Source organism: Centropristis striata, chromosome 5, assembly GCF_030273125.1.
Source record: "Centropristis striata isolate RG_2023a ecotype Rhode Island chromosome 5, C.striata_1.0, whole genome shotgun sequence".
Taxonomy (NCBI): Eukaryota; Metazoa; Chordata; class Actinopteri; order Perciformes; family Serranidae; genus Centropristis; species Centropristis striata.
This window is the reverse complement of record NC_081521.1, coordinates 16,736,434-16,759,834: the sequence shown is the minus strand read 5'-3', so window position 1 is coordinate 16,759,834 and position 23,401 is coordinate 16,736,434. Positions and strand designations below refer to the sequence as shown.

The following is a 23,401-nucleotide window of genomic DNA, read 5'->3' as shown; positions in this document are numbered from 1 at the left end:
ATTCTGACATTTTGGGGGGGGGGGCTTTTTTGTTTGGGCCTCAGTCACATGTATTTTCTTTAAGTTTTTTTCTTAAATGTATTAATTAGAAAGGACCTAAAAAAGATTTAGGAAAGATTCATGAAGGTGTTCTGAACCTTCTAAAGTTGGAATAAAACAGAATTTGTAAATAAACATTTTGTGCCCACAAGTTTCCTAAATGTTGTAAAACCAGTTTTCTCCACATATTGAAGTATTGTGATGTTTCCGGCCTCTCCTGTCCTCTCCTCTTTGCTCTGTGTAAACAACCTCTCCTGTCCTCTCCTCTCTGCTCTGTGTAAACAGCCTCTCCTGTCCTCTCCTCTCTGCTCTGTGTAAACAGCCTCTCCTGTCCTCTCCTCTCTGCTCTGTGTAAACAGCCTCTCCTCTCCTGTCCTCTCCTCTCTGCTCTGTGTAAACAGATTTTCAGTGAATATTTGTCACATGACCGTTGGTCTCAGCAGAATCAATCATGTCTTCACAGTGTCTCTGAGGAGCAGAATTGAATGTTTTTAACAGGATCTGGTTAGAGCAGACACATTATTTTTTTATTTAATGACACATGCTGTTAAACATCTGCTCTGCGCTCCGGTTCAGACACGTCATCTCTCTCCTGAACGTCCCTCAGCTCCGTCCCTTTGTCTCGCCGTGTTTGCTCGCCCTCACAATCTCCTTTTGATGGTGCAGAACTCCCGAGCCCTCCCAGTGACTGAGCAGTCAGAAGGATCTCAATGGGTCCTTTATCACACCATTGTGTCAGTGAGAGTGTTGGGCCTTTCAGAGCGGCTGCAGAGCAAACATGCAGCAAACAGTTGGTCGTGAATACCAGTGTAGTGCCTTAAACCCCACAGGGGGACTAAGGAAATGAGACTCAATGGGGAATTAATTAAAAAGAAGATTAGTTAATCAGTCAAACAAACAGCAATGATGTCTTTATTCCTGTATTTGATGATTTTTTAAAAACTTATTCTCCATAAAATTGACTAAAAAAACCCCACTAAGAGAGAATTTCTTTTTAAGGACATGTGATCTTTACAAAGTACAAGTCATGCATTCAACCTTCAGACGTTTATTGTTTGGTTTTCAAGGAATGTTAGGCTTCTGAAGGTCAGAGTGAGTCGTTGATAAAACCATTTAAGACCATTAGCCTTCACTGTGCTGTGCGTGGGAGTCACGATGGAAAAGTTGTTGTAAAGTCGGAGCTGATGGGAAGTTTTGGTCCTGAGTTTGTTTAGTGTGCTGGCAGGCCAATCACCCTGTAGTCCAGCAGTTTAACCCTCTGAACCCCGGCAGGATCAAAACATGTTTTCTTTAAGAGATCACCAAAAATACAGTTTATCAAAGAAACTGTAAAAACAGGCGTTATCGTCTTTGAATTTGAACTTCCCGACAGTCCTTGAATGATCGTCGTTTACAAATGTTTCAGTTATAAAAAGTGACCAAAACTTGTGTTAAAATGTTGATATTTCTGTCAGAATCTCTTTATTCTACATGTGTCATTAAAAATAAAGTGTTTGCACTAACCAGATCCTGTTAAAAACATTAAATGCTGCTCCTCAGAGACTGTGAAGACATGATTGATTCTGCTGAAAATCTGTTTACACAGAGCAGAGAGGAGAGGACAGGAGAGTCTGTTTACACAGAGCAGAGGACAGGAGAGTCTGTTTACACCGAGCAGAGGGGAGCCGACAGGAGAGGCTGTTTACACAGAACAGAGGGGAGAGGACAAGAGAGGCTGTTTACACAGAGCAGAGGGGAGAGGACAGGAGAGTAGAGGCTGGAAATGTTGCCATGTTTTCATCAAGCAGAGCCTCTTCTCTCTCCTCCTGCCCCTCAGTCAGGTTATCTATATGTTGACTCTCTGCCCTCCAGCAGCAGGACAGGAGGAAACTCCAGCTGTCTGTCTCCGAGATAACAACAGAGCTATGAGGAAGAAGAGATGGGAGGAAAGAGGCTGACAGACGATACAGGAGAAGATGGATGGGAGAGGTGGAGGGAAAATATGAAGAAGGAGAAGAAGAAAGAGAAGATGGAAGAGGAGGTGATAAAGGTTAAAAGATTGACAAGGTGAACAGACAGAGGAAGCTGGGTGTGTGTGTGTGTGTGTGTGTGTGTGTGTGTGTGTGGGCGGTCAGAGGGTTCAGAACAGCGGGGGGGGTCAGAGCTGAAGAGCCTGACCGTGATCTCTGACCTGTGACTGATCAGCAGGTTGGAACAGACTTCATGCAAGGAGAGAGGAGAGATCTCCACAGGTAGATCTTTACCGTCTGTCCAATCACTGATTAGAAGATTGGAAGAAAAATAAACTTTTTGATTAATTTCAGTCACTTTTAAAGCCCCAAACTGTTCCAGTATTCTGTGGTTCCAGCCTCTCAGTGAGATAATTCTCTGATTTTCTTTTGATTTTAATTTGAACTGATACATCTTTGAAATCGGAATATATTTTTGGGTGTTTGAATGTTTGGTCAAACAAAACAAGATATTTAATGACTGTCAGATAGAAATATCTGGGCCTGTGAACTTTTCATCAAATCATGAGTGAAAGCAAAACATGAACACACACACACACACACACACACACACACACACATCAAACCAGTGAAGGGCAGCAACAAGAGTGGGGAGGCGCCTCTTCCTCTGCTTTGATAATCACACACACACACACACACACAACACATTTGATATTTCAATCACAGATTGAGTATGATGAATGAATGACTTCTTTTTCAGTCGTCCCCAGCTGGAGTCCTTCTCTACTTCCCTCTCCTCTTCCTGTCCTCCTCCTCCTTTCACTTCTTCCTCCTCCAGTTTTTTTTCCTCATCACTCTCTCTGGTCATTCCTGCAGCTTCACCTCTACCACTTCCTCCTCCTTCTCCTCTCCTTTCCTTTTTCCCCCAGTTTTACATTCCAGAGCTGAGCAATTAATAACAAAAAAGAATCTTAAGATTATGATATTTCTTCAAAATACAATTTTTTCTTCATAACAAATATTCACTGAAAATCTGTTTACACAGAGCAGAGAGGAGAGGACAGGAGAGGCTGTTTACACAGAGAAGAGAGGAGAGGACAGGAGAGGCTGGAAACATGCAAACACTTTAATATGTAGAATATGTAGAGACTAGATTTTCCCCTGAAATTCCTGACATTTGGAAAAAGCGCCTTTCACATGTTTTTTGGTAATTTGTGTTAAATTGTGTTTTCCTACTGCAGCTTTTTGTACCATAAAATCCAGACATGCAAAAACTGTTTAAATATCCCAGTCAGCAGCTTGAGACCTGAATTTACTAGTAAAAAACTCCAGTGACAGGACAGATGCACTGCAGCACTGCTGGTTATTTTGGCCACAGATGGTGATGGAAAGAGATGAAATGGCAGACAGAAATACTGTTGGAGCAGCACATCTCATACACAAATAAACATAAATGATAATAAATAAATAAGAAATTTTGCTCTGCTGCTGAACTGGAACTGTTATGATTCATGAATTGAAAGCACCACAAACTGCACTTCTGGGTAAATATTCATTAGTTTCAGACAATTATACTGGATGTTTTGAATGCAACTTTCTCCAACAACAGAGAAATTTGAGTTGTGGATGATTGATTATAAAATCTTGACTGAAGCAATGGCTCACTGTCAACGTTAAGATTAAGGCAGAAGTGAAGATGTTAAAATAACGGCTCAAAGAGAAAAATATATATTTTCCTAAGTATAAATAAAACACATAATATATGTATTAACTTCCAAACAAGGCAGAGACAAAAATAGTGCATAAGTTGTTTAATATATTTTGTTTTAGCAGGAAAGAAGTGGAGAGTCTTGTGCATCAGACGCCAAAAATAATATTCCTCCTGCTTGGCTGAGTCCCAGGAAGGAAAAGAGAAAACCTTGAAGAAAGGGCATTTATCTAAATGTGTCAGATACCAGAGTGAAGCAGGGAGAGAGGGAGTGTGAACTCTCCAACATCAACACACTCTGATATCAGCTACAGCAACACACAGGAGCCAGAACGACCTCTGAGACTCTCACCCTCCTCCATCATCCCTCCTTCATCCTGCTCTCTCTCCCTCTCGTCACTCACAGCTGAATCTCTCCTATTAAGGTCAGCTCTCTCTCTCTCTCTCTCTCTCTCTCTCTCTCTCTCTCTCTCTCTCTCTCTCTCATTTTCCTGCCCAGTACACATAATGAATGACTGAAAAATGTGCACTGTGTGTCAGCGTTTGTGTGGGGACAGTTTCAGCGTTTAACCCTGAACAGACGGGAAAACAGGATGATGAGTCTACGCTGACTAAGGGATGAATGACTCCAACTGTCGACCCTCAGAGTGAGAGCTGAAGCATTTAGATCAAGAAATAGAAAGAGGGCCACTATTAAAAGCTGTGATGAAAACTTGTGGTGGACTGAGTCACTAGGGAAAGTTCAGCAACAGAAAACAGAAATGAATGACTTTTTGAAGGCGTAATGATGATGATAACATATAAATCGTCTGCAGCGCTCACAATGTAGATCATTCACACTCTAAAACATGACATAAGGAGCTATTTACAACTACAAAATGGTTAAAAGTAGTTCTGGGTATGTAAAAGAGGTGCTAGTGCTGCTGATTCTCCTCTCTGTGCCCTTGTGTTTCTCTGCAATAAAATCTCTATAAATCTATAAGTCCTGCAGCTCTATGGAATCAGCACAATCAGGGCAACTCAAACATGTCTTTGTGCAGAACAACACAGTTAGAATAACAGGAATCAGAAGAAAAAGTTGATTTTGGCGATCTTTTAATGAAAACACATGGTTCAGTTATGTGGTTCATACAATTTAAACCTCATATTATTAGTTATTAATGAACCATGCTTACCATCTTACAAGTGAGATTCATATTAGCTGAATATAGTTTCATTTTGGACCCTTTTCTTCTTTTTTGATTTCCATCTTTACTGTGTCAGTCATCCAGCGACAGAGGAGTCTTTGTGTGTGTGAGAGAAGAGAGAGAGAGAGAGAGAGAGAGAGAGAGAGAGAGAGAGAGAGAGAGAGAGAGAGAGAGAGAGAGAGAGAGAGAGAGAGAGAGAGAGAGAGAGAGAGATATTACGATGCGAGGGTGAAAAATGTAGAAGGAGACATCTTAGTGAAGACGAGATGATATCTGGAAAAGTCTCACACACTTTCAAAGAGCTGTCTGCATGACTGGATGCTGTACAGCAGGCCACACACACACACACACACACACACACACACACACACACACACACACACAGACACACACCTGAAGAGTGCGTAAAAAACAAAGCAAAACAAAAAGAGCAGGGATTGTCTGCTGGCAGTCAGGCTGCAGACAGCAGGCAGAGCGTGGTTCCCAGGCTCGTAAACAGCAGAATTGGCAGAGTCCATCATGGTGTAATCCATGAAATTGTCTTTTTGTTCCACTCAGACTGCTGCTGCTCATCAGGAGGTAAATCTGTCTGCTAGCACCCAGCAGTGTGTGTGTCTGCAGCTGTATTCCATCAGGGTACCACCACTGAGTTCCATTTATGATCTGATATCATCTAGATTGCAGATATTTCAGTCACAATACTATCAAAAGTCTGCAACATTTCTCTAAACGCTGGTTTCTCCACAGTGTTGAATGGCAGCATGTCTTTCACTATAAAGTGAGTAACACTATCTGTGAGCATACAGGGCGCTCCGTGTCCCGCCGTGTTTTCTGTTCCCAGCTAAAGAAATCTGATGGGATGGTTGTGTTTTAGGACTTTGAGGTTTGTTGTGTTGACACTTTTTGTCGCGACTATCTTCATACAGATTCAACATACTGGCTAGTTGATGTTAGCGGGCTCTCCGCGTTTATCTGGCTTGAATCCAAAATGTTCCCACACCACCGCTGTAGCATCAGGCTGGAACTGATTTCATTTATAACACTCAACTTTCTGTAATTGTACAACTACGGCCATCGGAAAACTTAGCTTTGAGTACGCTAATTCTTTCTTTCTCTCTGCTTCAACGCTGTCCACACCGTCTGTGTGTGTGTGTGTGTGTGTGTGTGAGCCCCGCCTCCGATCAAGTTGACTGACAGGAAAGGGAAAGAAGCAGCGAGACTGAATGTTGATGACTTATGTAAACAAACACGCATGTAAACGACAATTTATGGAGTCCAGAAAAACTATCGTGTCCATTTTTGTCAATATATTGATTACCGTGACAGGACTAATATACCCTTACATCTGGAAGCTGCAAGAGCCACAGTTATTGTTTTGGCTCGCGGAGAATTGATGGATGACAACTGATACAGTCTGGTAGACTCTGTGCAATTTAGAGGTGAAGAGTGGTTTGGTGGCATTGCTTTGGTTCGAACTGTGTTCACCTGCAGAGAACCAAACTCTGAGAACCCAAACCCCCACACTCCTTGAAAGGAAAATGCCTTATCCTGTTGGCTTTGGAAAAAGAAAATAAAAGGCAGACATGAAGAATAATCAGCTTAGGGCATCACAGAGTGTCGGGCCGGGGGAGGAACCTGCTGCTAAGGGTTAGTCCAGCGAGACTGAATGTGATATTCAGCTTCAGTTGACTTCAAACTGGAGACATTTCTGAGGTTAAATTGCTTTGAACGTGTTTGTTGTGAACTCAGAAAGCTTGTCAGAAATCGTCGGGATTTTCCAAATATACCCTGCAATCTGCAGCCTGAGGGCGGCGGGCACTTTAAAGGTGCTCTGACGCTCAGAACACATCAACAGCAGGAAGCTTTCAATCGGGAGCAGTTGGCACGGCGCTCATTCCTACGCACCAGAAACAATGGAGCTACCTCAACAAGTGTGTGTGTGTGTGTCTCTGTCCTGCAGGGAAACCTGCCAACACTCCAGGAAATTAAAGGCACGGTACGGTGAAAACATTTTTCCCTCTCTCTAGTAAAGAACTGCTCCAGTATGGTCGTATTTAGACACGTTTGATTTATCTGACTCTTGTTGGGTTGGTTCACTTTGAAGTCTGTTTAAAATACACATCAATTCTCCTCCGACCTCCAGTAGTGTCTGAGATCTCTGCCTCCACCCAAAACAATGGAGGCGACATTAAATTAATTAATGTTGCTTTGTTATTGAAGCTGCGTGTGTCTGGAGAAACAATTTGCACAATATTTTTTGGATAAAGAACAGACTTCTATGGTTTCTTTGAGACTTTTTCTTGAGGAGAACATGGTCAAACTTTGACATGTTGAGCTGCAGAGATCAGACCACGGACAGGAAATTACATGGCAACAATTTAATAAATTGATGAGTCATTTTTCATGCAAATATTCTCCAGTTACAGCTTCTGAAACATGATGATTTGTTGTTTTTCGTTGTTAACAGTCGATTGAATATCTTTAGTTTCTGCACTGTTAGTAGAAGAAAACAAGTGAATTTAATTCATTCATTCATTTTTTTTAACATTTCAAAGACTAAATGATGAAATCAGTGCATTGAGTAAATAACCTGCAGATTTATCCATGATGGGATATCTGCAGCAGTTTTTAAACCCTTCTGGCACAAAAACTGGCAGGGAACCAATTCTATTAAGATCGTAGTTAAGCTATCACAACAGAAATAAATAAAAAAAAAAACAAGATTTTTGCATGCAACTGAGGTTAGTATTTGGATGAGGAGTAGAAAGCTGATGCTTGTTGCTGTGTTTTATAGCAAATTAATAATGAAATGGCTCATTTTTGACTGTGGTGCATTCCTCTCTCATTTCTTCTGCACGGAACTAAAAACAGTGCAGACGACAGACAAAAGTACAGACAAAAGAGTCTGACAAGTGTGATGACAGGGAAACTTCTCTTTCTTAACTCACTGAGGGGGGATTATGGAAAAGAGAAGACCTCACCTGAAGAACACACACACACACACACACACACACACATTCCCAACTGAAGCCTATATTGTGCTCTAATAATAGGCTGCTGAAACTGACAAACATCCCCTGTTCTGTCATCTCCTCCTCCACCTCCTCCTCCTCCTCTTTCCATGCCCTCAGCCTGCCTCCTCCTCCTCTTTACCTCCGCTTTCTTCTCCACTGAAATCCTCCTTCCTGTCTCCTTTTCCTTGTCCAAGCCCCCCCCCTCCTCCCTGATTACAGAATCCTTCCACTACCACACGGGCACACGCACACACACGCACACACACACACACACACACACACACAGTTACAGTGTGCTTACATCACAGCTTGTGCATCTCATGAGAAGTACAAGACAATAGTGAATTGTGTTAAACTGAGTATGACCTCATGGGATGATTCATATTATTGCTACAGTCCATCAGGTAGCTCCTCCTCCTCCTCCTCCTCTCCTTGGTGTGCAGAGATATAGATTCATAGATTGTACTTATAGAAAACAATGTTCCAGTGCATTTCAAAGAAAAACAAGCCAAATGTGCTGCATCTTGGCGTGTTTCCATTCACATAGTTTTCTGCAAATTTTGAAGTTTTGCATCAGAAGCGCTAAATGAAAATAAAGAAATTCCATGCATGGGGATGACATTTCCAACAGTCCTTGAATGGCTCATCGGTTACGAAAGTTTACTTTAGAAAAAGTTTACACAAAGCCGAGAGGAGAGGACAGGAGAGGCTGTAAAAATGCAAATAGTTCAATATGACCACATTCTTTTTTTAATAATATTTGTGACACTTGTTGGCACTTGGAAAATGATTTATTTACAAATATTTAAAAAATGCATTTCTCAGTGAAATCAGGCTTGGGGTTCAAAGGGATAATAAAACTTGTAGCTTGATTAATTTACTCCAAACCTGGTGATGGAAACGCACCAAGTTCACACTTTACTTTTGTTATAATTTGCTTGAATATTTCTCTACTACCAACAGTGTTTATCTGGACTATGAACTTTGGAATTAAGCTCCAATTAAACTTGAGGTCAGTGAATCATTGCTACGAAAAAAGAGATCCTGTCAAATATGTTGCTGTTTAGCTTTTGAATGTTATCTTGATTCTTGTGTTTTGGGTGACTATGGAAAGATGTCGATTTATGTGCTGAAAAAAGTGACAGCAGAGGAAAAGAAAGATGAGATAAAGTTTCAGAAAGATGAGGACATGAAGGAGGAGAAGCTGGAAGAGGACGACAGAGTAGTGACCTGATGATGAGAAAAAGAAAAAGAAACTGCTACCTGACAAGCATCAGATCTGGCTGATGAATATTCAACAGTTTGTTAGAATCTGAGTGGACTGAGGGGTTTTCCAAAACGACAAATCGAAGCTCTAAAAACTGCAGAAGAGAAAATATCAGAGCAGGTCCTCACTTCTGAAGAAAATAACAAGGAGCAGAGGTAATGAGAGAGAGGATAAGAGTGAAGAGGAATGAGAGCAGCAGAGAGAAGACAGGGAGGTAGAGCAGATAAAAGCGTCTAATACGAGCTGAGTGTTATCTGAGGCAGACAACAGGCTAAATAGGTGGTTCAGATACAGAGACAGGAGGAGAACTCTAACATATTGGATCCAAGCTGATGGTAGAGAGCATAAAAAAACATGGTGGGTTGTAGAAAGTATTTTATAAGAAGCATTGCTCTCCATGATGCAGAGAAAAGCTTCTTTAGATTCCAGTTTAACTCTCCATCCTGCTTGGGGAATTAAACTTGTGTTTTCTTTAAGGAATCACAGAAAATACACCGTTTATCACAGAAAGAAACTGTAAAACAGGCATTATTGTCAGACTCTGACGTTCTGACGCTCCTTGAACGGATCATCAGTTACGAGTGTTTAAAAAAAAGCAGAGAGGAGAGGACAGGAGAAGGTGGAAACATGACAATACTTCAATATGTACAATATGTGCAGACAACTTTTGACACGTTTTGGGCGTCAACTTTCGTTTTCCCATTTTCATGATTTCTGTAATTCTAACTGTGTTATTCTGCAGTAAGACATGTTTGAGTTGTTCTGATTGTGCTGATTCCATAGAGCTGCAGGACTTATAGATTATATAGAGATTTAATATGTTGCAGTGAAACACAAGGACATAGAAAGGAGAATGTGGTATTCAGGCTGCTGGATGACCCGGTCAGGTTAAGCTCTAAAAAACACTGTACGTTTCTCTGAGGTGTTTTTAGGTGAAGCAGCTTTAAGGAAAAATGAAAAAAGGGGCAGATTAAATTCTCACGGTGTGGAATTCAGCTGGCAGTAAGTTCAGCACACTATCAGTATCAGTATCACAGCGTTTCTGCAGCAGGTGTGTACCAAGCACAGACTGCACCACCCAACACAATTACACATTAACCCTCTGAAGCCCAGAGAGATGTCTCAGGGCTTTTTCTGCTCTTATTACATTCTCCTCTCTGCTCTGTGTAAACAGCCTCTCCTGTCCTCTCCTCTCTGCTCTGTGTAAACAGCCCCTCCTGTCCTCTCCTCTCTGCTCTGTGTAAACAGCCTCTCATGTCCTCTCCTCTCTGCTCTGTGTAAACAGCCTCTCCGCTCTGTGTAAACAGCCTCTCCTGTCCTCTCCTCTCTGCTCTGTGTAAACAGCCTCTCCTGTCCTCTCCTCTCTACTCTGTGTAAACAGCCTCTCCTGTCCTCTCCTCTCTGCTCTGTGTAAACAGATTTTCAGTGAATATTTGTCACGTGACAGTTGGTCTCAGAAGAATCGATCATGTCTTCACAGTGTCTCTGAGGAGCAGAATTTATTGTTTTTAACAGGATCTGGTTAGTGCAAACGCTTTATTTTAAATGAAACATGTAGAATAACAGATTCTGACAGAAATGAATTTCTCTTTTAACAGTTTTCCTTTAAACCAATTTAGGCGATTGTTGGGCTTCAGAGGGTTAATCCATACAAACACTGGACTCTTAGCGAAATCAGTTGATTGATATGTATTCCCTGAAAAATAAAACTTTTCCTCGAAGTGAAATTGGCGGAAAAAATGACATAGTTTACTCCTCAGAGAGTGAGAGAGTTTGGAGGTAATTTAACGAGCCTCCCCTCCACAGGTTGAGACAGGTTCACTCACATTCCAGTCTCTCCCTCTCTCCCTTTCATTCACCAGAGGTAGGGGGTGAGCTCTGTGTGTGTGCGTGTGTGTGTTGGGGTCTTTAGAGCACGGTCTGAGCCCTGTCACTGACTGACACACACACACACACACACACACAGACACTCTTGTAAACCCTGGGACTGAGCCCACCTACATTCTTTCAGGAGAAAACTGCAACCTGGTAACCAGAGACTCCCTCTCTCTCTCTCTCTCTCTCTCTCTCTCTCTCTCTCTCCCCCTCCCCCTCTCCCTCTCCCTCTCCCCCTCTCCCTCTCTCTCCCTCTCTCTCCCTGTCTCTCTCCCCCACTCCCTCTCTCTCTCTCTCTCTCTCTCTCTCTCTCTCTCTCTCTCTGAAATCTAGACATTTTCAATGGTTTTTCTTGATAATGATTTTGGATATTATCAAGCAAACCACTGAAAATGGCGAAATATCAGCTCTTACATTAAACTCTTATCAGCTATTGCTGTTGTTATCATTATAACTGTCCAAACAAATGTACCTTTAGTTGTGCCAGGCATTAAAATGCAACAACAAATTGAAGAAAACAATGGTTGAATCATTATTTACATGACTGTAATAATAATTATAGGACTGCAACTAATCAGTATATTCATCATAAATGATTGTATCTCTTGTTTAAATGAACTGCATATTGTTTACACTATAAAATGTTTTTATATTTATATATTTTTTAAGTAAAGACATGTCTATCACAGTTTCTTGGATACCAAAAGTGTCAGATGTTCTGTTTTGTCCAACTAAAACCCAAAGAAAAACTCAAATCGAGAAAAGACAGATCCTCATGTTTTTAGATTTTCTGAGTCAACTAAGAAATCTATATGTCAAGAAATCAATAAGTTGATTTAATCGACAGATCTGTAAAACTGAGTTCATCCACAAAGAATCCTGCAGAAGTCTTGAGATGGCTCATACGTATTTTAGAAAGTGAGTCAGCATGAAAAAAAGCATTAAAATGACTAATTGACAAAAGAAATTGAAGATCAAATCGAGCAATTAGTTACATAATTAGCAGAGAAAGGGCATAAAAAACATCTTTAAAAACTACGGACTTGTTATTTTATTACTTCCACAAGGTAAACAGGCTTATAAGGCTTTTACAAGACAGACCGAGAGGGAGAGGGGGAGAGAGAGGAGAAAAAAGGACAAAAAAGGATGGGAAACTGAATGCTATGACAGAAAACACACACACGCATGCACACTAAATGTGTGTGTGCTGCTGAATGAGGAGCACTCGAGCAGGAGAGGCTGGCACAAAAGAGCCACATTCAGAAAGATAAAAGGTTGTTCAAGAGCAACGTTCAGAAACACACAGAGGTGAACTTCACAGTGTGTGTGTGTGTGTGTGTGTGTGTGTGTGATGGATTCACTACAGCACCAGTGAGAACAAACACAGCTCCGGCCAAGAACAACATCTTTAAATCAACTCTCTGTTTGATCTTTATATTGGAGGCTGATTAATCACTCAGCTACTAAACCAGTTAACACACTCACATTTATTTCACTTTATCAGAGCGGACAGAGCTGCAGCTGTTTGAACAGAGAGACAGCAGGCAGGAGGAGAGTTCACCTGCTGCCAACAGCTGTTAGTGAGCTTGACTCAACTTAAAGTCTGGCTTAAACTCAGTCAGCTTCATTTGTAGTTGAATAAAACAGCAGAGGTTAATGGAGATGCTGGAACCTACCAGCGGTTAATGTCTGACACGTGAAGATATCAGCTGTTATTGTGGGACTTTAGTGAATCAAAAATAAACCAAATAAACATCAAAGTGACACAATATGCAGCGGTGGACCAGCAACTCCTGTGTGTTAAAATTACTGATTTAGTCAAAGAAGTCTTGTGCAGATGCTGGAAACTTTCCACAATAGTTTGAAACCCCTGCAGAGGAAGAGTAGCAGCAGTGTACATGGGGGGGGGTCCTACCTGTCCCAGGTCCAGCGTGACGTTGACCTCGTTGTACTCGGTGCTGCGGGACAGCGGCGGGCTCTGCCACCAGCGCTCCGTCCCGTCGATGGCGTTGGTGATGGGGTGGGCGCGGTCGCTGTCGCCCTGGCTGCAGATGTCACAGTACTGGCCCTGAGGAGACAGAGATACATTTTAAATTTAATCTTTGCTGAGCACAGGAGGAGTCTGCTGTACTTGAGAAATTTCTGTTACCTTTCCAACTGTTTTAACCACATTTTCACCACAGAACACGCCGCTGTGTGATGAATCGTCCCTCACCTCACCATGCCGTATATTGTGTATAACATATGTCTGAGATATTCACCTTCATACTTGCATTTCTATTGGTCTTGGAGTTATGCATTGATGACTCAAACACCATCAAAATGTCACAGAAGAGGCACAAAAACTGAAACTCCAGGAGGCCAGTTTGTATTTGAAGATGAGCGGCCAAGTAAAACATGATAAGGTCAAATATATTTACAACTAACATATCTGATGTTATGGTTTTTTTGGGGGGTGGGGGTGGGGGACAAAACAGACCAAAACTCCAAAGGGACAGTCAGTAAGACACCTGCTGCAGTCTATAGAAAATATATATTATTATATATAACTTTTATAAGTATTTTGTACAGACTTGCTGTGCAGACTGACTCTACGACAGGACCTTGTTGACAAGCTCACACTGGGTTTTGTGGGTTTGACCTCTGTTCTCTAAGATTTAGCAGCAAAGTGTTTCAGAGTTAACTCTTATGAAAAGAAGAGATTTCTGTCCCTGTCTGTCCCTGCAGCTTGAGGCTCAGGTGTCTTGTGTTGACTGCGCTCAGGTTACTGCCACTGTGAGGCCCTGCAGTCTGCCTCAACCAGTCTCAGTCTCAGTGGTTCTTTTTGATAATTGTGCACACGGTTAGAGCCTGCAGTGTACTATATGAAAAAAACTAACATTGATACACTCTCAAAAATAGCAAAGTTAAGCTATGGGCATTACAGCAGTAAATTCACGTTGCACACATTATTTCAGAGTGGCGACTCTCTAAAGACGACCTCACTATCACAGATTTGTTTTTGGAAAATGACAATAAGTGAGAGAGAGTCTTCCTGTCTAAACATCTTAAATAATAATAATAATAATAATAATAATACATTTGACAGCGCTTTTAAAGGTATTCAAAGTCACTAAGAAAAAAGCAGCTTTTCAGGGATTTCAGACAGCAGCTCTGACATCAGTAAATTGTAAAGAAACAGTAAAAAGTTACCAACAAATAAAGTTATTTTACAGATAATTTCTTTAAAAATTGTGATAATCTACAGCAAAAATCTATTCAAAATATACGTGTACAATAGCTAAAATTTTGCTGCCAGACTGCCAGCTGTCAGAAAACAGACATTTTCCTCCTGCTTATATGATGTATATTTTTTTTTACAAAGAATTAACTGTAATTTAACATTTAAGACCATTTAGCAATTGAATAATACTGTAAAAACTTTTATTTTATTGTTAATATTTGAAATAAAAGTAATTTACCTTTATTAGGGCGTTTGCAAAAAACATGTGAAATAGTACAGTACATTTCTGGAAAATAACTTGGTTTTTTTTTCATTGGAAGTGTATTATCTCTCCAGAGGATGCTAGGTCCGCACCAGCTTGTATTCCTTAAATTATTGGTGCACAATCCACATCAAAAAGAAATGAAAAAGAAATTACTATATTACCCATACCGGTTATAGGTGAATTATCTCTCTATAATCAGCATCAGCATCGCTCTTAAAAATACCGTATCAGTCTGGCTTATAGCACACATACAGCACGACTGGGCAGGTAAATATGTCCAGTGAGCTTTAATAACGTGTCCCTGTCCTTTTTTAAGTGTCCTCTCCAACTGGACTCTCTCTCCTCATTGTAGGTTAATCCCAGGCGGCTGTGAGCGTTTAACCCGCCCGCTGCTGGCTGTTTGAGCTGTTAGTATAAACTAAACATGCAGAGACGTGAACAAAGAGCCCAGCAGACGTGTTATCACTGCAGGTCACTGAGGTCAGAGGTCACCGCTCACCACCTGACCCCCTCCTGTCTCCTCACTTCCTTTCTGATCACGGAATGTTACAAATCAGCCTCTACCATCAGCCATTGGTGTGACAAATGATGCACAGAGATTATTAGAAATACTTTATGTTTTTGCTTAAAATATAATTTTAGCTGTATGATATTTGTTTGTTTTTATGATGTTTTATTGGTTTTCAGTCCAGTTGAAGGTGAAGTTGTTTGAATGTGACCCCAACCTGTCAGGAACTGTGTATGAAGAGTTTTTTTTTTTTCCTTTCCATCGATAGAAGCAGAGACTTTATGGTTACATCTAGAGAATAGAACTGACTAAATATCTTATAAACAAGCTCAGTGTTTGATCCCAATTCAAAACTGATTTATTTTTAGTTTAGATTCAAATTTTGTTTTATATTTATCCTCATTATTATAGACCCAAGATCTTCCTCGTTCTCAGTGTTTTGGTTCGTTTTGGATGAAAAAACCTGTATAATTAACCAAAGTCTGGTTTAACATTTTGTACTACCTTGTCATTTACAAGTATATATAACTAATATATAATTAATTAGAGATACAGTTTTTCAAATATTGCTCTCAGTGACACATACAGTCACATTAATTTTATTTAATTTTATTATTTTTAAGGAACAAAACCTTCTCTTACATAGGACCTCACAAAAAAACTAAATTAAAAAATATTAATAAATTATTTAAAAAATAAGGAGAAGTTTACAAAGTGGCAATTTTGGTTCTGCAGTTTTCACCAAAATCATTTCCACTCTTTTAACGCCAACACTCCATCATGTTAACCTGTTTCTGTCTCTGCAGCCTCGAGTCGTGGTCGGTGGTTTTACATTCTTCAACCATTCTTCAACCTACACAGTCATTATTTTCTTGGCAATAAATTAAAGTATCTGCAGTAAAAACATTTTGGTTTGTGCAAAATAAATCTTATAAATCCTAATTCATCTCAGGGAAAGCTGTCTATGTTTATGTTTTATTGCTTTTTCAGAAGAATCCCAGCCCTCTGCCAGCTCTCTTTGTCATTACTCTTTACCTCTGGTTTTGTAACTAACTGCACTAATTATCTCCCTAATTACTCCCATGCTCTCAGTGTGTAAAATGTGAGAACACAAAGCAGGAAATCAGCTCTAAGCAACCGCTGAACAACGCGAAACGAAGGGGCTTCAAGTTCAAAACAGTTTAAGCTGGAGAAGCTGATTTCCTTCTCTCCTGTATGTGAGGAGAGCGAAGCGTGTTGGTGTAGTGAGATGTCAGAGAGTCTGCATCTGTGTTTCTACCTCGCTGTTAAACTCTCTTTCACACTGTTCCGTTCTGCTTTTCTCAGTTTTTCTTCACAGCGCACGTTCTTCCTCTCATGTCACTTCACTTTAAAAGCAGCGTGTCAACTAAAAGGCCACCTGGGAATCAACAAGTAGAGTGCTTTCTCCTCTCTCTCTTTCATTTATTTTATATCTCTTCACAATTCTTTTTTTCTCTCCCTCCCTCCGCCATCCAAACTCTGCAGCTCTATAACTCTATAACTCTGCTGCTCTATAGCTCTGTACTCTACAACTCTGCAGCTCTATAACTCTGCAGCTCTATAACTCTATAGCTCTATAACTCTATAGCTCTATGAAACAATAACTATATAGCTCTGCAGCTCTATAATTTGATATCTCTTTAACTCTGCAGGCTGCAGCCCTGCAGATTGCAGCTCAATAACAATATAGCTCTGTAGCTTTGTAACTCTATAACTCTGCAGCCTGCAGTTCCATAACTCTTTCGCTCTATAATGCTATAACTCTATAGCTCTGCAGCTCTGCAGCCTGCAGCTCTATAACTATATAGCTCTATAACGCAATGACTCTATCGCTCTGCAGCTCTATAATTTGATAGCTCTTTAACTCTGCAGCTCTATAACTCTGCAGCCTGCAGTTCCATAACTCTATAGCTCTATAATGCTATAACTCTATAGCTCTGCAGCTCTGCAGGCTGCAGCTCTATAACTATATATCTCTGCAGCCTGAAGCTCTATAACTATATAGCTCTATAGCTCTGCAGCCTGCAGCTCTATAATTCTATAGCTCTATAACGCAATAACTCTATAGCATTGCAGCCTGCAGCTCTATATCTATATGGCTCCGTAGCTCTGTAACTATATAACTCTGCAGCCTGCAGATCTATAACTCTATAGCTCTATAACTCTGCAGCTCTATAACTCTATAGCTCTATGACACAATAACAATATAGCTCTGCAGCTCTATAATTTGATATCTCTTTAACTCTGCAGCTCTGCAGACTGCAGCTCTATAACTATATAGCACTGTAGCCTGCAGCTCTATAACTCTGTAACTCTGCAGCTCTATAACTCTATAGTTCTATAACTCTGCAGCCTGCAGCTCTATAACTCTATAGCTCTGCAGCCTGCAGCTCTATAGCTCTATAACTCTGCAGCCTGCAGCTCTACAGTACCTTGCAAAAGTATTCATACCCCTTGGAATTTTCACCCTTTTGTTGCTTTTACACACTAAATCAAGGTCGATATAATTTGGCCTTTTTAAAAAGAATTTGCAAAAAAACCCTCTTTAATATCAAAGTGAAAACAGATTTTTACAAAATAATTTCAATTAATTAAAAATCTATAAGGTAAAATAAATGAGTGCATAAGTATTCATACCCTTTAAAGTAACTGAACTAATTCAACAGAGTTCCAGCTAGTTGATGCAGCAGAGTCACAGTTAGTGAAATGGAGATCAGCTGAGTACAGTTGATGTGTGTCAAGTGATTATAGTATTAAAAAGCATGTGTCTGGGAGGTCCAGTCTCCTGGAGGTCCAGTCTCCTGGAGGTCCAGGTTCATCACTATTCCTGCTTCAATAGTACCATGAATACAAAAGAACACTCCTAGTAACTCAGAGAGAGAAAAGATCATTGTAAAGTATAAGTCAGGAGATGGCTACAAAAAAAAAATTAAACTCATTGGACATCACAAAGAGTTCAGTTAAACCATCATTAAGAAATGGAAGCAGTATGTCACTTGTTTAAATCTGCCTAGAGATGGCTCTCCTCACAATCTGAGTGACCTGACCAGAAGAAGACTGGTCCTGCAGCCTTCCAGGACCTGCTGCTGAGGAGCATCCCTAGAGCATGATGCTGCCACCTCCATGCTTCATGCTGGAGATGATGCGTTTGTGGTGATGTGCAGTGGTTGGTGTTCGCCAAACATAGTGTCTAGTCTGATAGCCAAAAAGGTCAGTTTTTGTCTCATCAGACCGTAGAACCTTCTTCCAGTTGACCCTGGAGTCTCCCACATGCATTTGGGTGAATTCCAGGTGAGATTTGATGAGCTTTTTTTCTCTCCCGCACATCTCCGACTGGTGAATAACCAGGCAACAGTTGTTGTATCTGCAGTCTCTCCTATCTGAGCCACCGAAGCTTATAACTCCCGCAGAGTGGTCGTAGGTGTCTTGGTGACCAACCTCTCCAGTCTTCTTTTTGTCAGGTCACTCAGATTGTGAGGACGGCCATCTCTAGGCAGATTTAAACAAGGTCCATACTGCTTCCATTTCTTAATGATGGTTTAACTGAACTCTGTGGGATGTCCAGTAAGTATTTTTTTTTTGTAGTCATCTCCTGACTTCCACTGTTCAATGATCTTTTCTCTGAGTTGCTAGGAGTGTTCTTTTGTCTTCATGTTGCAATTGTAGGAGGAATAGTGATGAACCAGAGACTGGACCTCCCAGACACATGCTTTTTTATACTATAATCACTTGACACACATCAACTGTACTCAGGTGATCTCCATTACACTAACTGAGACACTGCTGCATCAACTAGCTGGAACTCTAGTCTACTAGTTCAGTTACTTTAAAGGGTATGAATACTTATGCAATCATTTTTTTTACCTTATAGATTTTTAATTCATTTATACTATTTTGTAAAAATCTGTTTTCACTTTGATATTAAAGAGGTTCTTTTTGCAAATTCTTTTTAAAAAAGGCCAAATTATATCCACCATGATTTCATGTGTAAAAGCAACAAAAGGGTGAATCATCCAAGGGGTATGAATACTTTTGCAAGCCACTGTATAACTCTATAACTCTGCAGCCTGCAGCTCTTTAACTCTATAGCTCTATAACTCTGCAGTGCTGCAGCCTGCAGCTCTATAACTCTATGAATATATAACTCTGCAGCTCTATAAATCTGCAACTCTACAATTCTACAGGTCTGCAGCTCAGCAGCTTTGCCCTGAGGACACAGATTCCTCACTCAGAGGGAGACAAAGTGCAGCTCAGTCAACACCTGCCCCTTTACGTTATCTCTTTTTTTCCCTCTCAGAACATAACGCACAGCTCTTCTCTTATTCCTCTAACTCATTCTCTCTATCACATCTGTTTCTTTCTTCCTCTCTTCTTTTACCTCACATGTCATCAGTATTTCATGATACTTCACCAAAATTTCAGGTGCCAGATTTCATGTGGAAAACACATATTTTACAGCCTAAATTCCCAATGACACCTATTACCATAAACTGTAGGTATGCATTAATGTGAACTAAAGCATCAAACTCTCCATCCGAAGATGAATCCGACCTCATCACCACCTCCAGCCTCAGGAGAAGAACTCTAGTTTACTGACATCTCCTCTGACTGATTCTGGGTTATTATGTTTATTAAACATTCAACCAGTGTGATATCCGACTCTTTCACAGCTTTAACCCCCTGAACCCTCGTCAGTCTCCTCTCTGTGTGCTTGTATTTCAATGCAATGTATAAAATCTAATCAGCACAATCATGGCTAGAAGTGGGAACAACTCAAACATGTGCAGAATAACACAGTTAGAATGACAGAAATCAGAAAAAATGAGGCAACGTTTCAAGTGACACATGTAGATTAAAGTTATTTTGAGAGATATATCCAAGTTATAGTTTCTTTCTACAGTGAAAGGATGATTTTTGGCATTCTCTGAAAGAAAACATACATTTCAAGGGGTTCTGAGGGTTAAACTAGAGCTGACATTGGTCGTGCAGGTGTGTGAGGGTGGGACAGTCAGATTAGACCGCCCTTGTTTTCTTCAATTTCTTGTTCTTTCATTGCCTGGTACAACTAAAGGTACATTTGTTTGGACAAATTTAATGATAACAACAAAAATAGCTTTTAAGAGTTTAATTTAAGAGCTGATATCCAGACATTTTCCATGGTTTACTTGATAATAATTTTGGTTATTATCAATAGTAACCTTTAGTTGTACCAGGCATTAAAATGAACAATAAATTGAAGGAAACAAGGGTGGTCTAATATTTTTTCCATGACTGTATATATATATATAATTAATTCATTAAAATGTTTTGCTAAATATCAGTAAACACAAAGTACAGCCACGGCTGATAGGAGCGTCTTTAGTTTTGCTTAAACTGAGTCCTTCCTAAACTTTTCTAGACTTTTTCTCACTCTCACTCTCACTCACACACACACACACACACACACACACACACACACACACACACACACACACCTGCTGTTTTTAATGAACAAAAACACTCACATCTTGCTGTCAAATCAAAACAGGATTAACCTCATCAAAGAGAAGTGTGTGTGTGTGTGTGTGTGTGTGTATGTGTGTGTGTGTGTGTGTGTGTGTGTGCAGTAAGTGGGCCGAGCCACAATAGCGCAGCAGCAAAGTGGGCTAAACCTCTTACGGCCAAGCACAGAGCAGCGTTCCTGGAGCTAATGAGCAGATCTCTTGGGTTCATTTTGGAGATTTCCTGAACTAATTACGCACGAACGCCGCCACTTCAACCAAACTGCCCCGAGCAGCCCGATCACAGGGAAGGCTGAGTGAAAAAATAAACTACAAAAAACTCTTGATGAGAGAATATTAGGTCTAATCCTCAGTGTGGCCGGGATCAAGTACTGCAGAGAGTTTAACACCAACTGAATAACAGATAATTAGTCAGTAAAACATGTAATTATTTCCTCCTTTTTCACATCTAAAGTGGAATTTGTGTGTCCTTGAGTTAAAGTTTAATAAACAACCTGAGAGCTTGCAGGAATGCCCCTCAGGGAATAGGTTTCTTAGGGGTTTTGTTCACTTGAGACTGCCTGCTGTCCCTTAACTGATTACTCTCTTATCTTTATCCCAACAACTGAACAAATGTATCTTCATCCATGATCTCTTTTCATGTCTAAAAGTTCAGCAAACTCTAGAAAACATCAGGCAGGATTGTTGCTCTGCTCCCTCCTGTCTGATAGTAAGAACCTCCTGGATAGTCTCGCGGTAACAGAGCGGATAAACTGTGATTGGAGGACACGGGTCAGTCACCGGGAGGAATGTGGGGGACAGGTGGGAGAGAGAGAGAGAGAGAGAGAGAGAGAGAGAGAGAGAGAGAGAGAGAGAGAGGAGCAATAAGCGTGCATGTTATCGCCCACAGGGTTGCTTTAATGGTTAACCCATGACACTGCAATAATCCTTTGTGCGTTAACTAGTGATACCCAGAGGCTCAAACATCAAACACACAATAGCTTTTACAGGCTCATCATCACGTTAAAAACTCGTCTGTAAGAGCTCGATGTGCAGAGTTTTTCAGTGGAATCGCCTCAGAATGAAGCGCTGCCTGCCTCTCCTTATATAAGTGGCCTGAGTAAAGTGCTGCCAAGTCCTACAAAGGAAGCAGTGCATGAAATAATGACTTGGCAGAGCAGCTGGAGCTTCATGCACACTGCTGACCCCCTCTGTTCTGTTCAGCCCTCTACTCCCAGAGCAGTCAAGTGTGTGTGTAAGGCTGGCATCAGTGTGAAGACGGAAAGAAACAGGAAACATGCAGCGAATATGCTGTAAAACACTTGAGAAGTCAGCAGCAGTGATTGTGCTGTAAATGTAAAGCTCTCAGAGGGCACAAAACTACCTCACATACCCTAAATCTGATGGGATTAAGTCCTTACAATGCAAATTATTTGTTTCTTACCAAGATTTAAAAAAACCCAACTTAGATTTAGAAGTGTTAGATAATTTATCTTGTTTTAAGAGTTAATTTCTTATTTTAAGTGTTCAACATGCTTATTTTTAGATTTAACAATCTTAATTCAAGAATATTGTCAAGTGAAATTATCTGTCGATGCAGCAAGATAATTTCCTTTAGATTTAGTGTTTTTACCTTGTTTTTAGACACACCTTTTTTGCAGTGTAAAGTAGACCGATGTTGGAATATTAAACCTGCAAATGCAATAGAATAGGATAAGAGCATAATAGGCTCATTAAATGTCCCTATAAATGTTAAAGAAATGCGTGCAAAGCTTCCATACAGACTCACTGCAGTAACATTAGTCCTACTGGGATGCCTTAGAGACTATTTAACCTTGCACAAATGTGGTTAAAGTCACAACTGAGCATGCACCACAAACTCCTGCAGCAGTCCAGTATAGGGCTGTTATGGGGGATAAATGAGGCACATTTGGGTAAATTAAAGCTCCAATAAAGTTTCCAAGTCACTACCGAGCTGAATAAGTAGATATATAAGAGTTTTATGAAGTTCTGTCCGGCTCACCTGGATGGTCTGGCTCGGGTCTCCGGACACCGGGCCTCCGACCAGCTTGCAGTACAGGTCCTGCACGGTCCTGCCGGTGTCCTCCTCCCCGCAGGTCGCCGTGGCGGTGATCTTGGTGCCCTCGGCCAGGTTGAAGTAGGGCGGGTGCAGGCTGTATCCGTTCACCCCGTTGGTCGGCAGCTCCTGCGCCGACACGACGCGGCAGCAGGTCGCCAGCAGCAGCAGCAGCAGCGTCGCTCCGCTCCACATCATCTCCACCACCTGTTGGCTCGGTCCAGCGGAGGGGAAACAGTCTAAAGGACTCAATCAACGAGGATAAAGAGATGAGACGTTAATTCCTGTGGTTGTGAAGCATCTGGAGGGGAAAGTGTTGCAAACTGCGACGGAAAAGAGAGAAAGGGGAGCTGGATTTAGTCCTGGAGAGCTGCGTCGAGCTTTCTGTTCTCTCTCCCGATCTCTCCAACTCTCCAACAGGCACCTATTCCAGCTCAGCCTGCCCTCCTCCTCCCCCTGCTCGCTGTTGGCCCGGCCCCAGCGGCCCCAGCGGCTGGAGGAGGGCACATCCTCTACCGATGTATGTGTGTGTGTGTGTGTGTGTGTGTGTGTGTGTGTCTCACAGCCAGATTATAATGTTCCAAAGACACTCAAACTATTCTGTAGGAGCTATTTAATTAGTTTGATTATATTTATTATTATGTTATTATTATTATTATTATTATTATTATTATTTATTTATTGTGTACACTAGGGGCACTAAGCACCAGACCAAACATGTACAGGTGCATCTCAATAAATTAGAATATCATAGAAAAGTTTATTTATGTCATTCAATATAAAAAAAA

The 23,401-nt window shown here is 40.9% G+C and overlaps 1 protein-coding gene across 2 annotated transcripts in view; it reads right to left on the bottom strand.

Annotated features, from left to right (window-relative positions):
- Positions 1–23,002, bottom strand: part of lama5 (laminin, alpha 5) — a 158,557-nt gene extending 135,555 nt beyond the window's left edge. For both annotated transcript variants that reach the window (XM_059332817.1, XM_059332818.1), the window contains exons 1-2: positions 22,560–23,002; positions 12,955–13,107 (exon numbers count right to left, since the gene is read on the bottom strand). In XM_059332817.1, the coding sequence (XP_059188800.1) occupies positions 12,955–13,107; positions 22,560–22,811 (405 nt within the window). In that variant the 5' untranslated portion in view covers positions 22,812–23,002. The remainder of the gene's footprint in view (positions 1–12,954; positions 13,108–22,559) is intronic.
- Between the last annotated feature and the right edge of the window lie 399 nt (positions 23,003–23,401).